Raw genomic sequence first — 15,963 nt, forward strand, 5'->3', positions numbered from 1 at the left:
ATACATACATACATATATACATACAGTCGAGCCTGAAATCGTACATACATACATACATACATACATACAGTCGAGCCAGAAATCGTACATACATACATACATACATACATACATACATACATACAGTCGAGCCTGAAATCGTACATACATACATACATACATACATACAGTCGAGCCTGAAATCGTACATACATACATACATACATACATACATACATACATATACACATATGTACGATTTCAGGCTCGACTGTATGTATGTATGTATGTATGTACGATTTCAGGCTCGACTGTATGTATGTATGTATGTATGTATGTACGATTTCAGGCTCGACTGTATGTATGTATGTATGTACGATTTCAGGCTCGACTGTATGTATGTATGTATGTATGTATGTATGTATGTACGATTTCAGGCTTGACTGTATGTATGTATGTATGTACGATTTCAGGCTCGCTCATACATACATACATACATACAGTCGAGCCTGAAATCGTACATACATACATACATACATACATACATACAGTCGAGCCTGAAATCGTACATACATACATACATACAGTCGAGCCTGAAATTGTACATACATACATACATACATACATACAGTCGAGCCTGAAATCGTACATACATAAATACATACATACATACAGTCGAGCCTGAAATCGTACATACATACATACATACATACATACAGTCGAGCCTGAAATCGTACATACATACATACATACATACATACATGTACGATTTCAGGCTCGACTGTATGTATGTATGTATGTATGTATGTACGATTTCAGGCTCGACTGTATGTATGTATGTATGTACGATTTCAGGCTCGCTCATACATACATACATACATACATACAGTCGAGCCTGAAATCGTACATACATACATACATACATACATACATACATACAGTCGAGCCTGAAATCGTACATACATACATACATACAGTCGAGCCTGAAATTGTACATACATACATACATACATACATACAGTCGAGCCTGAAATCGTACATACATACATACATACATACATACAGTCGAGCCTGAAATCGTACATACATACATACATACATACATACATACATACATACATACAGTCGAGCCTGAAATCGTACATACATACATACATACATACATAAATGTACGATTTCAGGCTCGACTGTATGTATGTATGTATGTATGTATGTATGTACGATTTCAGGCTCGACTGTATGTATGTATGTATGTATGTATGTACGATTTCAGGCTCGACTGTATGTATGTATGTATGTATGTACGATTTCAGGCTCGACTGTATGTATGTATGTATGTATGTACGATTTCAGGCTCAACTGTATGTATGTATGTATGTATGTACGATATCAGGCTCGACTGTATGTATGTATGTATGTATGTATGTACGATTTCAGGCTCGACTGTATGTATGTATGTATGTATGTACGATTTCAGGCTCGACTGTATGTATGTATGTATGTATGTACGATTTCAGACTCGACTGTATGTATGTATGTATGTATGTACGATTTCAGGCTCGACTGTATGTATGTATGTATGTATGTATGTCTGTATGTATGATTTCAGGCTCGACTGTATGTATGTATGTATGTATGTACGATTTCAGGCTCGACTGTATGTATGTATGTATGTATGTACGATTTCAGGCTCGTACATACTTACATACATACATACAGTCGAGCCTGAAATCGTACATACATACATACATACATACATGCATACAGTCGAGCCTGAAATCGTACATACATACATACATACATACATACATACATACAGTCGAGCCTGAAATCGTACATACATACATACATACATACATACATACATACATACAGTCGAGCCTGAAATCGTACATACATACATACATACATACAGTCGAGCCTGAAATCGTACATACATACATACATACATACATACATACATACATACAGTCGAGCCTGAAATCGTACATACATACATACATACATACATACAGTCGAGCCTGAAATCGTACATACATACATACATACATACATACATACATACAGTCGAGCCTGAAATCGTACATACATACATACATACATACATACATACAGTCGAGCCCGAAATCGTACATACATACATACATACATACATACATACAGTCGAGCCTGAAATCATACATACATACATACATACAGTCGAGCCTGAAATCGTACATACATACATACATACATACATACATACATACATACAGTCGAGCCTGAAATCGTACATACATACATACATACATACATACAGTCGAGCCAGAAATCGTACATACATACATACATACATACATACATACATACAGTCGAGCCTGAAATCGTACATACATACATACATACATACATACATACAGTCGAGCCTGAAATCGTACATACATACATACATACATACATACATACATACATACATACATTTACACATATGTACGATTTCAGGCCCGACTGTATGTATGTATGTATGTATGTACGATTTCAGGCTCGACTGTATGTATGTATGTATGTATGTATGTACGATTTCAGGCTCGACTGTATGTATGTATGTATGTACGATTTCAGGCTCGACTGTATGTATGTATGTATGTATGTATGTATGTACGATTTCAGGCTTGACTGTATGTATGTATGTATGTACGATTTCAGGCTCGCTCATACATACATACATACATACAGTCGAGCCTGAAATCGTACATACATACATACATACATACATACATACAGTCGAGCCTGAAATCGTACATACATACATACATACAGTCGAGCCTGAAATTGTACATACATACATACATACATACATACAGTCGAGCCTGAAATCGTACATACATACATACATACATACATACAGTCGAGCCTGAAATCGTACATACATACATACATACATACATACAGTCGAGCCTGAAATCGTACATGCATACATACATACATACAGTCGAGCCTGAAATCGTACATACATACATACATACATACATACAGTCGAGCCTGAAATCGTACATACATACATACATACATACATACATACATACAGTCGAGCCTGAAATCGTACATACATACATACATACATACATACATACATACATACATACATACATACATACATACAGTCGAGCCTGAAATCGTACACATACATACATACATACATACATACATACAGTCGAGCCTGAAATCGTACATACATACATACATACATACATACATACATACATACAGTCGAGCCTGAAATCGTACATACATACATACATACATACATACATACAGTCGAGCCTGAAATCATACATACATACATACATACAGTCGAGCCTGAAATCGTACATACATACATACATACATACATACATACATACAGTCGAGCCTGAAATCGTACATACATACATACATACATACATACATACATACATACAGTCGAGCCTGAAATCGTACATACATACATACATACATACATACAGTCGAGCCTGAAATCGTACATACATACATACATACATACATACATACATACATATACACATATGTACGATTTCAGGCTCGACTGTATGTATGTATGTATGTATGTACGATTTCAGGCTCGACTGTATGTATGTATGTATGTATGTATGTACGATTTCAGGCTCGACTGTATGTATGTATGTATGTACGATTTCAGGCTCGACTGTATGTATGTATGTATGTATGTATGTATGTATGTACGATTTCAGGCTTGACTGTATGTATGTATGTATGTACGATTTCAGGCTCGCTCATACATACATACATACATACAGTCGAGCCTGAAATCGTACATACATACATACATACATACATACATACAGTCGAGCCTGAAATCGTACATACATACATACATACATACATACATACATACAGTCGAGCCTGAAATCGTACATACATACATACATACATACATACATACATACAGTCGAGCCTGAAATCGTACATACATACATACATACATACAGTCGAGCCTGAAATCGTACATACATACAGTCGAGCCTGAAATCGTACATACATACATACATACATACAGTCGAGCCTGAAATCGTACATACATACATACATACATACAGTCGAGCCTGAAATCGTACATACATACATACATACATACATACAGTCGAGCCTGAAATCGTACATACATACATACATACATACATACATACATACAGTCGAGCCTGTCATCGTACATACATACATACATACATACATACATACAGTCGAGCCTGAAATCGTACATACATACATACATACATACATACATACAGTCGAGCCTGAAATCGTACATACATACATACATACATACATACATACAGTCGAGCCTGAAATCGTACATACATACATACATACAGTCGAGCCTGAAATTGTACATACATACATACATACATACATACAGTCGAGCCTGAAATCGTACATACATACATACATACAGTCGAGCCTGAAATTGTACATACATACATACATACATACATACAGTCGAGCCTGAAATCGTACATACATACATACATACATACATACAGTTGAGCCTGAAATCGTACATACATACATACATACATACATACATACATACAGTCGAGCCTGAAATCGTACATACATACATACATACATACATACATACAGTCGAGCCTGAAATCATACATACATACATACATACATACATACAGTCGAGCCTGAAATCGTACATACATACATACATACAGTCGAGCCTGAAATCGTACATACATACATACATACATACATACATACATACATACATACATACATACAGTCGAGCCTGAAATCGTACATACATACATACATACATACATACAGTCGAGCCTGAAATCGTACATACATACATACATACATACATACATACATACATACAGTCGAGCCTGAAATTGTACAGACATACATACATACATACATACAGTTGAGTCATGTACGATTTCAGGCTCGACTGTATGTATGTATGTATGTATGTATGTACGATTTCAGGCTCGACTGAATGTATGTATGTATGTATGTATGTATGTACGATTTCAGGCTCGACTGTATGTATGTATGTATGTATGTATGTATGTACGATTTCAGGCTCGACTGTATGTATGTATGTATGTATGTACGATTTCAGGCTCAACTGTATGTATGTATGTATGTATGTATGTATGTATGTATGTACGATTTCAGGCTCGACTGTATGTATGTATGTATGTATGTATGTATGTATGTAGTTAAAAAATGATCAAGTCAGTCGTCATTATGTTTTGTCATTTTTATGCTGACATTTTCATTAAACCTGTACTCATACAGGTAAATCTCACGGTATGTCTTCTGACCACTATCACTTGACATAGGCTAGAGGAAGATGGTAAATAGTCCGTATTTATATAGTGCTTTACTATACCTGAAACGATACCCAAAACGCTTTACATTATACATAACATTCACCCAGTCACACACTGATGGCGGAAGAGCTGCCATGCAAGACGTTAACCACGACCCATCAGGAGCGGTTAGGGGCTCGGTGTCTTGCTCAGGGACACCTCAACATGAGCTCTGCAAGCCAGGATCGAACCAGCAACGGTTACAAGACGGCCACTCTACCCACTGAGCCATACCGCCCCGTCATTAAAAGTGATAGAATAACCATTTATGAGAGGATATATTTATGTCAAATTTTAAATAATGTGTTGGTGTTATGAATACCTATGCATACCCTCGTCAAATGAAGTGTTACTTAAATTTGTTTTGTTGGTTTGTGGTTGTTTTCACGAGATAGTGATTTGTTGGAAAACTGTGGAGACCAAATATGTTTAGGGAAGCAATAGTTATTCTCTTGTTTCAAAGTCAGTGTATTTAACAGTCTTAGATTCTCAAAACACAAAATATAGACCTCTGTATTACATTATCTGTCAAGTTTTACATTATCTTTTTTTTTTAAAAAGACCCACCTGAAAATGTAATAAATCTCCAATAATGTAATAAGGTATTACATTATCGGTAAAAATGTTATTACAATATCAGTCAGAATATTTTATTACATTATTGGTCAAGTTATTACATTATTGGGTTTTATTACATTTTCGATTGAGTTAAGTGCAAATTTGAGTACATTTTCAGGTGTTATTACATTTTCAGTAAATTATTACATTATTGGGTGCTACAGGGCTGTACTGACCCTCATTTTATTATATTCGTAGCTTCTGTTGAGGTTTTCAAGTATCTTTCATCATCATCACCCTAAAAAAAGTTTTAAAACTTTGATTAAAACTCCTAATTTGTGATAAATTGCATTAAATGTCAGTTTTGTCAACAACATAAGTATAATTTATGGTACTACTAGACCACGCTGTTAATACAAGTGCCTCCTGTGTGCAAACATTTTTGTGAAAAGCCAAACATTAACAAACATTTTGGAAATTTTAGAAATTTTTATACATCCATCTTTTTTCAATAAATTTTGACTTTCAGACTTTTCGAGGCTCTGGGTTTTTTGGAAATGTTTGGATCATGTGAGTCAGAAACAACACACCCACACAGACATCACTTGAATTCTTCAATTATTACACTCTATAGTAAAGTGGGAGTGACTGTCTATAAAAAGTTCCAGCAGTTAAACCTCAAGTATTGTTTTAATTAAAACTGAACATGCTGAAGTACAGAGGCAAAAATACTTAAAGGCTGCACTGGATGTCCATACAGACAAAAGCAGATCAAGCTTCAATTTGTTCCAATTAAATTTTTATTATGTGAATGAACACAAATAAAAGGAAAGACAGCCATATGGAACAACATCTGAAAAGTTAAATTCTCAATTTAGAACTTCTTTTGCACCCTTGTCATTGTTTTTCAATCGTGCACTCATTATCACGGTTAAATTTAATCACAATTTAAATCACAATGTCAGTGTTCACCAAACATGTCAGTGTGTTTTTCTGTCCACTTTGACTGTCTTTTACATGTCTCACTGGTGTCTTGCATGGATTCACATTCGGGGCTGTCTGGTTGTCTCACAGCTGTCTGTCAGCTGTACTGTCTGATGTGTACGGTGTTTAAAAAAACCTCACATTTTCTTTATTTTATTTCCGCACAGTTTGATGATAATTAAGTTTGGTCTCAGAAGTAGTCGGCACAGTTTTTGCTGTTATTATTTTTTCCCCCAGAGTCTTAAAAGGGGCAGTTCAGATTATTTGAAGTGGGGGTTGTATGAGGTAGATAATCAGTGTATTACCTACAACAGCATGGAAGCTACGGACAGGATCAGCTGCAGCCACTCAAAATAATCAATATCCGTTTAAGTGTGCACTATATAAAATATTTTCACCACTTCACCTTGCTGTCAGACAGCGTTATCCAACAGGAAACAGACATAATGTAAGTCAAATATCACTCTCTCCACACCAACCAAACTCCATTGACAAAAACGTTGATTTTACTTTTCAGAACACGAGAGTTGCTGGTCTGTTGCTGCCTCAGTTGGTTAATTTGCTTGTGTTATTGTGTGACTTTGGCGTTTACAAAGACTAGTTCAGTCTTATCAAAGTCACACAATAACACAAACTAACTAAGCAATGGGGGCAGTGGTAGACCAAAAACTCTGTGTCTCACTGTGTTATGTGAGGTAAAATTGCTGATTTTTGCCAATGGAGTCTGGTGGCTTTGGAAGGAGTGATACATGACTTATATGACAGCAATTTCCTGTCAAAAAAGGCTGTCTGATGTCAAGTAAAGTGGTGAAACAATATTCTAAATACAACATACACTTAATTATTTTTATTTTACTTTTTTAGGTGTCTAAAATATGTAAATATATACCTACACTAGTACTCCTGCTGGTACCTCATTCAACCCCACTTCAAGTAATCAGAACTTTCCCTTTAAAGTCTCTTTTTTTTTTTTTTTTTTTTTTTGCTTATGCTCTAGATTTTTTATGATCATCGATATATCAGTCCATTATTTGTATGTTATTGACTTGGGTATATTAACACCTTGTCGTCCCGTCAGGAGTTCAACACATCTGGCTCCAGTAACACAGACACAGGGAAGGCGTCAGGGAGCCTGGAGACCAAATACAAGATGAAGGAGCTGGGCCTGAGCTTCAACCAGAAGTGGAACACAGATAACACGCTGGCGACTGAAATCACTGTGGAGGACCAGGTACAGTACGAGTGTTTGGTGACATTATGTTCAAACTTGGGTTTTGCAACCGATAAAATAACATTGTTCAAGTTTTACAACTGTTGACACAAAGTTTTACTTCACCCACAGCTGACTCAAGGACTGAAGGTTGCCTTGGATACGTCTTTTGTACCAAACACGGGGTGAGACTACCTTTTTGTTTGTGTGAATCAGTGACACAATGCCTTCTGGGATTACTGATCTGTTATGTAATAAGTTTAAACTGTGGGTCAGGCAGGTAGTGCAGAGACAGTCGGAGCACTAGTTTCTCATGGCTGTGTCTCTGCTCTTTATGTTAATAATTAGCTGCTATTTTCACACTTCTCTGCACAGCCTGAGGAGTTAATTAACTCACTTCTCCTTTTAAAATTTCTTTCTTTCTTTCTTGGAAAGTAGATGGATCTGTATGGTAAACTTAACTAATTTATCTAATTTTAAAACTCTTTAAAAACACGCTCTTAAATTCCCTAAAACAGCAGCTCACTGTAGTTTTTATCTAATGCAGGCTTTCTGCAGGTCCTTAAAAAGTCTAAAATACATAATCTCAATTTTAGGCCTTTAAAATGTCTTGAATATGATTTTGACAGGTCTTAAAATGGGTTGAATTATTAAGTTGATGTTACTTTTATACTTTTGCATTAACTTCAGTTTATTTTCAGGTAAGAAATCATATTGATCACACAGTAAAAACTACAAAATTAAGCCAACATTAAACCATTAACCATAGGTTTTAAATTGCATTCCCTAAATGTTACTCAAGCAGGAGGAAATAGTGAATTTGTTGGGGACTATTTTCAGCGGTGGATTAATCCACATTTGGTGGTCAAGTGAGTATTCAGTAGGGATGTTACTAACGACTAACTTCCCTGTTGATTCAACAGAAATTTAAATTGAGATTAATTTAAAAATAAAACAATCAGGGGAAGTAAACAATGTCATAATTGTTTGCAGAGTGTGGCTAACGTTAGCTGAGTTAGCAGCAGCAGCCTGCTCTCCTTGCAGGTTAATGTCCACATGCTGGTGTTGAATGTGCAAGTGGTTATAGGCCAGTTCATTCTGACAGCCTACATACAACTTTATTTTCTTTTTCTTTCATTTGGTTATTTAATGAAAGTCAGTATGAAAATACAAGATGCCAGATTTGAGCAAAAATGCTAATTTTCAGCCATAATCTTCTATAGTTTACAAAATACTGTGTGCAACATTTTATTTTTTATATCAAAATAGTGCCAAACTGTGCTGATATAGATGTCACCTTTGTGCCATTTTCCACCTCGCTGGTTTACATCTGGGCATTAACATCTGTGTAACATTTTAGAGGCAACAGTTAACCAGTGTGGTACATTCATAAAATATTGATCATCAGTTTAATCGACTATTAGGTCTAAAGATAGAAACATTTAATTGACTACATGACCAGTATTCAGAGCAGCAGGATGGTGTGTGTGGGATCGACTCAAAATAAACCACATTGTTTGTGTTCTGGGAAATGAAGGAACTTATGAGCAGAAAGGAGGAACACACACCAGTGTTGCAGAAGTTCTGGCTACCATAAAAGTACAGGTGTGGAGGAAGATTTTTAAACATGTTTTAAATAATTAACCACAGTTTTGACATGACCATCTTTTCCAGGGTATTGGAGGACAAACTGGCTCAACTGACTCTAAATAGAGGATAATAATATAATGTAGACAAGGAGACATTGCAATAAAACTATCAAAAAAAACCAGCAGCAATAAAGGAACATGTCAGCTGGTGCAACAGTGTTCAGGTTCATTGATGTTTTAATAGTTTTAAGACAATGATGGAGCTCTGTGGCACAGAAGAAAAAGATAAATCAGTATTTGTTGGATGCATTCATTGTTGTTTTGGTCTTTTCATTTGATTGAAAAAGAAAAATGATAATCACCAGATTTCTCCTTTTATATCAGAAATAAACTATCATTTAAACCTGTGTTTTTCAGTAAGAAGAGCGGTAAGCTGAAGACGGGCTACAAGCGCGACTACGTGAACCTGGGCTGTGACGTGGACTTCGAGGGTCCCATCATCCACGCCGCCGCTGTGCTGGGCTACGAGGGCTGGCTGGCCGGATACCAGATGGCCTTCGACACGGCCAAGTCCAAACTGGCCCAGAACAACTTCGCCCTCGGATACAGGGCCGGGGACTTCCAGCTGCACACCAACGTGTGAGTGCTCCTCTCAATGTACACATCAGATTCAAAATGTAAAATGTTCATAGTAAGCCTGAAAATTAAACAAACAACAAAACAACTTCAAAACTTTAAGTCAGGCTCAAAAGTGTAGACCAACAACAATGATGAATGAAAATTACAACGTTAATTTTTTTTTTTTTGCCAAAGCCACAAGGCAAGAGAGGAGGCATCATACTGTGTAGCCTAGTATTAGATATGAAATATAAAGTAACACAAATATGTGCTCGTTATCCTGATATATGTCCCAAGATAAAAAGAAATACTGTTTTATGAGGACTATAATTCAAATGTTAAACCTCCAGTGATTTAGTGGAATAAAGATTCTGCAGGATTCAGAAAATGAAAATATATATCTGTGTGTATGAGCGTCCCTAAATCAACGTCTTTTCTCTCTCAGTAACGATGGCACTGAGTTCGGCGGCTCCATCTACCAGAAGGTGAACGACGAGCTGGAGACAGCGGTCACTCTGGCCTGGACCGCCGGCAGCAACAACACTCGCTTCGGCATCGCCGCCAAATACAAGCTGGACAAAGACGCCTCTCTGTCTGTACGTGCTCCACCTGCCGGTCTGCAGCCAAATTCTACTCAAACTCCTAAACTCTGCTGTTTTTGTTTCACGTCTTTTTTTATCTTTTACCCTGCAGGCCAAAGTCAACAACGCCAGTCTGATCGGAGTAGGCTACACCCAGAGTCTGCGGCCAGGTAGGCTCCCGCTCATCAACATTTTCTGACATTTTATGGACCAGACAACTAATCGATTAATCATAAAAATGATTGACAGATTAATTGATTGAAAATAATCATCAGTTGCAGCCCTGCAAAGGTCTGATGTGTAGGTGAGCACATCTCTGCAGCACCACAAACATTTTACAAACAAAAAATGGATTTTATCAAATACTGGACCTCCTGCGATTTGAAAATTGCAGAAGACCATATTGTGATTTTGATAAATTCTTCAGCCCTAAATTGTATCTTTAAAAAGAAGCAAAAGGGATGAAAGTTACTGTTAGGTGCTTTAAATAATTTTCTTGCTAATGCAGGGTACTCACAGGGTCTGGTATTAACTATTATAATGTAATAAATAACAAAAATTTTTAAAATGCTTTGCGTGTGTAACATTACAAAATGTTAGGAGAGTACAGGTCCTGTGTTTTGCTCCACACTGACTGAGTGTGTGCGAGTTGTCAGGAAAAGAAAGCATATCACACTGTGCTGCTGACAAGCTAATGTTAGCTTTCTGCTTCAGAATGGACGGGTGTTGTTTTAACTTTAAGCTGCAGCAATGCTGTTTATTCTGAAAAACTTTGAAGCTGGGGACAACAGGACTTTGGATTCCTACACGAAGAGTGCAAATCACGTTCCACGTGCTGCAGCACACTTCTGTGCACTAAATTCAAGTATGGTAAATAATTATTTTCTAGGGCTTACAATCCATGCTAGCTGGTTAGCAAGCATTCTGCTAACATTAGATAACTTGATGTGACCATACATGTTGTTTGACAGGAAAAAGGAGAAAGTTGTCTTCGTTTGCTCATCAGTTATTGATGCACAGAACAAAAAGGGTTGGGACTTTAGTGGGATGAAAAAAACATAACAAGACAAAATGACTTAAAAGATGTAAGGAAACAAAAAAGCTGAAAAAGAATGACGAGACAAAGCCCCTGTTGTGTGTCCCTGCAGGTGTGAAGGTCACCCTCTCAGCCCTGATCGACGGCAAGAACTTCAACGCCGGTGGACACAAAGTGGGCATGGGCTTCGAGCTGGAGGCGTAAAGGTGGAGAACTCAGACCCACCAACAAAGAAAAAAAAAGCCCTCAAACCACATCACCACACACTCCTCCTCCTCCTCCTCCCTTCACACACAGTCCTCCTCCACCATCATGTAGCGTCTCTCTGGACTCCCCCTCTGTTCACACGTTTCATGAGCATCTCTGACAGTAATAGTCGAGTCTCTCTCAGCATCAGGCTTAAACACACCCGAGAGGAGCTGTGAGGTGAAACTGACGGCGCTTAGTTTTGTGAATTGTTACCGTTATAGTCATGCATATTGAAGTGGCACTATTTATTTCCCTCGTAGCTCTTGGATGAAGTAGTTTGTGTAAAAACGTGTAGCTCATTAAAGCTTCTGTGTTCCTAAAAGCATGAAAGAATGAAAATGTGGATGATGCAGAGTTGAAGGCTTGTTTGCTTGGTTTAAAATGGTGCTGAGTGTCTGTTTTAGTTTTGTTTTGTATCGGTCCGAACACTTTCGGCTGTGTTGTTTAATCCATATATAAATGTTTTGATGCAACACATTTCATGACTGACTTATGAAAGTGGTTAAAGTTTAGAAGTGAAGAACTGACTGAAGGATGTTTTCAAATGTTGGCAGGAGCTTTTCAGATGCTCTTAAATCTTTCGAGGCTTTGTGACTTCTCTTTTTTGGTAGGTGAGATCAATGTGGTGGAATCTTCTGGTAGCTTGTGTAGTTAGTTTGCATTTCTACAATGTTGTTTTCATCTATCCGTGTCGCGCGGCGGTCACATAGAACGCGAGGATATTTTGCATCTGCTCGTACAGTAGGTATATCTGGGCTGCTCAGTGGCACCCGGCGTCTTAACTTGATGGCCAGCTGTTTCCTCATGTTGCTCGGGGACTGCACTCATTGCTGTCAGCGCTGTCTTCTCGGAAAAAAAAACAAACAAAACAACCTCCACTCCTCAGATCTGTACATAAAAATACAGCTGATTGTCCTGAGTGACTCCGCTCAAAACACTTTAATAGGATTATGTGAAAGGTTGTTGTGTCCCATATGACTATCCTGTCTCGCTTTTTTTTGGTAATCATACATCAAAAATGTGTTTTTTCCATCTAAATGTGTCACCATGATTATAAGGCTAATTTTTCTTTGTCAGTTAGACACGGTACCTCATTTTTTCCAATGTCAATTAAGGGAATTCTAATAATAAAAAAAATTAAAAACTGTGTCTGAAAGTTGTTGTTAGTCTTTTCTTATACAAAGACGGTGTAAGAGAGTTTGAGAAAGTTTACATTAGGCTGACTACAGGTTCCAAAAAAAGTCTGAGCATCTGTCTAGAAACTTAAGTTAATAGAGTTATTCTATTTGGGAGGGTCTTAAATATTTATCACACGCTGTAATCAGATAAAATGGTCTAAACTTGAATGGTTTGTTCCTGTTAGTCTTTTAGGTTTTCACTGATTTGTATTATTATTTGGCCAAATTCTTTAACTCAACTATTTGTCAGTTTGCCTAACTTAAAATTTTTAGCCGACAATATTGAATAAGAATATGTGTATATTTATCCAAATACTTTTCACCTTTACACCCTACATTGTAACACAAATGTCTGTATTTTCAACTTTGTACATTTTCAAAACAGGGTTACTTGCATTTACAAATACATTAAATTTGAGGGTAATTATTGATTATTTTTAGTTTGCATCATTGTGTGCTGCCTGCCCAACATCAAGACTTCTTGATTTCAACCGAAATAGATGAGTCAACAAAAAAACGCTTCCTTGATGTATCTATCAGTGCATATCAAGTTCGATGGGCGTAACAGGATGTAAAGAGATGAAAGCTAGAAAAGACGCAACAGACAAAAAAGATGAAAAAGGCATAACAGACGTAAGACACAGACCAAAAAGACGTAACAAGACAAAAAAGAGGAAAAACACATAAGACAAAAAATTGTGTAAAAGATGTAACAAGATGAAAAAGGCATAAAAGACATGAGACAGAATGACTTAAAGATGTAACAACAACAAAGATGAATAAACAGTAAAGAAGTAACAAGACAAAAATAACAAAAGAAGTAACAAGACAATAAAGATGAAAAAGATGTAAGAGAACACAAGATGGTAACATGATGAAAAAGGCATGAAAGACATAAAAAGCCTAAAAATACATGACAAAAATGGCGTTAAAGACATAACAACATAAAACAGATGAGAGGGCGACTGGTGGAGAAAAGGTGAAGCACGTAGGACTGTTTAGCTCTGCAATTTTTGTTTAAGGTAGCTACTAGCTAACGGTAGGCTAACGCAACATGCTGTAAATGATGTGTCTATAATCTCCACGCCAATCGACAGTTCAGGCGTGTACGCGGCACCAAAATGAAGTGCAATAATTGGCATAATTGTTGGGATTCAGTCATAAAGGGCCATATTTCGCCACCCAACCCGAGGTGAGAGTGAACCAAAACAGTTAAGTTGTGGGTCAGACAGATAAACAATGAGCTGAAATTCAGTATATCGACATAGAGCTGTTTTAAGTCAATGACCACTTACTAGCCTTTTCCGGAGCTTTAACCACATCTCAGGGTCTTCTTTTGTTCAGTTGTCGTGCACTTCTCCAACAAACTCCATCATCTGAAAGACTGAGATAAAGTTGAAAGAAGTGGAAGCTAATACTGGACGGTGACTTGAGTTAAAATAGTTAAAATAAAAACAATGCATTATGGATTTAGGCAGGGTTATATGCAAGACTGTACTTTACTTTACAATACAGTTTGGCTAAAATGCTGCAACAGTCCATTGTCAAAAAAAAAAAAAAATCTCACAGCCATGTTTCAATGGTGTCTTTAATTCCAAGGCACTCACTACACATTAAAGTTTATATAAGAAATATAAACTGGATACAGGATGGACATTAACATATTAATTACTCATTTTATCTCATCGGGTAATAAGAAAATATATCTTAATGCTAGTGCAAGTCTGTGTTGACTTAAGTTTCTTTCTTGGGCGTGAACATGTACTATATCCATGCAAAAAATATCTTTCCTTAATAAATAAACTCATCAGGGACGAGGGAACAGAAAAGAAATGCCTCGTATGCTACTAGCAGACTTTTGTTGTGGGTAATCTGGTGATTAGCCACTAGGTGCTACTACAAGCCACTAGCAACTTCGCATCTGCAGGCAGAATCAATTACTTCAATATTATTACAGTTATCATACCCATGTTATTTAAGTAAATCCACAGGCTAAGACAGTAAATCTGCAGAAATATCTACAGAATCTGTCAACTTGCACTAGCATTCATTAAAGCAATGCTGCATTTAATATTTCTGACAAACACTAACCAAAATACGTGTAAGGAACTGATGCAATATCTGAATTTCCCTCTATAAATCAGTGAATATTGGTCTTACTTCCCAGGTCCGATTGAGCTGCCTCATAAAGTAGTTGTTAAGTAAAAGAGGGATAAAGTCACTTCGCCTCAAATACTTCTTGCGGTATCTTGCCATTTTGATAGTTTTGTTTTTATTTGTCCAGGTTTTTAAATATCCATCTCTGTCATTTTTTCATCCACCTAAATACAGTAGAGGTTTTTATTTTATTATTTGTAGAAAAAATTGCATTCAAACAGGATGAAAATCTACAGCCATGCTAGCAGCTTTGTGAGGATGCACTGATCTGAATTTTGAATGCTCAAAATGACTAACATGTGGATGTTTAGCATGTTTGCAATGTTTAATATAGTTTAGCATGTTAGCATACTAACAGTAGCTAATTAGTGGTTGAAGCTGATGGGAATGTCAGCTAGTTTTGCCTATTTGCCCTATTAATAATCTTCATAAAGAGA

General features: G+C 36.8%; 1 protein-coding gene across 1 annotated transcript in view; it reads left to right on the forward strand.

The window, feature by feature from the left end:
- Nucleotides 1-13,338, forward strand: part of LOC146308811 (non-selective voltage-gated ion channel VDAC2) — a 37,050-nt gene extending 23,712 nt beyond the window's left edge. The window contains exons 4-9 of the mRNA XM_084745402.1: nucleotides 7,987-8,139; nucleotides 8,251-8,303; nucleotides 10,125-10,346; nucleotides 10,771-10,921; nucleotides 11,019-11,076; nucleotides 12,055-13,338. Coding sequence (XP_084601528.1) covers nucleotides 7,987-8,139; nucleotides 8,251-8,303; nucleotides 10,125-10,346; nucleotides 10,771-10,921; nucleotides 11,019-11,076; nucleotides 12,055-12,146 — 729 coding nt within the window. The 3' untranslated portion in view covers nucleotides 12,147-13,338. The remainder of the gene's footprint in view (nucleotides 1-7,986; nucleotides 8,140-8,250; nucleotides 8,304-10,124; nucleotides 10,347-10,770; nucleotides 10,922-11,018; nucleotides 11,077-12,054) is intronic.
- Nucleotides 13,339-15,963: the final 2,625 nt, after the last annotated feature.

This window comes from Lutjanus erythropterus, chromosome 20, assembly GCF_056507025.1.
Source record: "Lutjanus erythropterus isolate fLutEry1 chromosome 20, fLutEry1.hap2, whole genome shotgun sequence".
NCBI lineage: Eukaryota > Metazoa > Chordata > Actinopteri > Lutjaniformes > Lutjanidae > Lutjanus > Lutjanus erythropterus.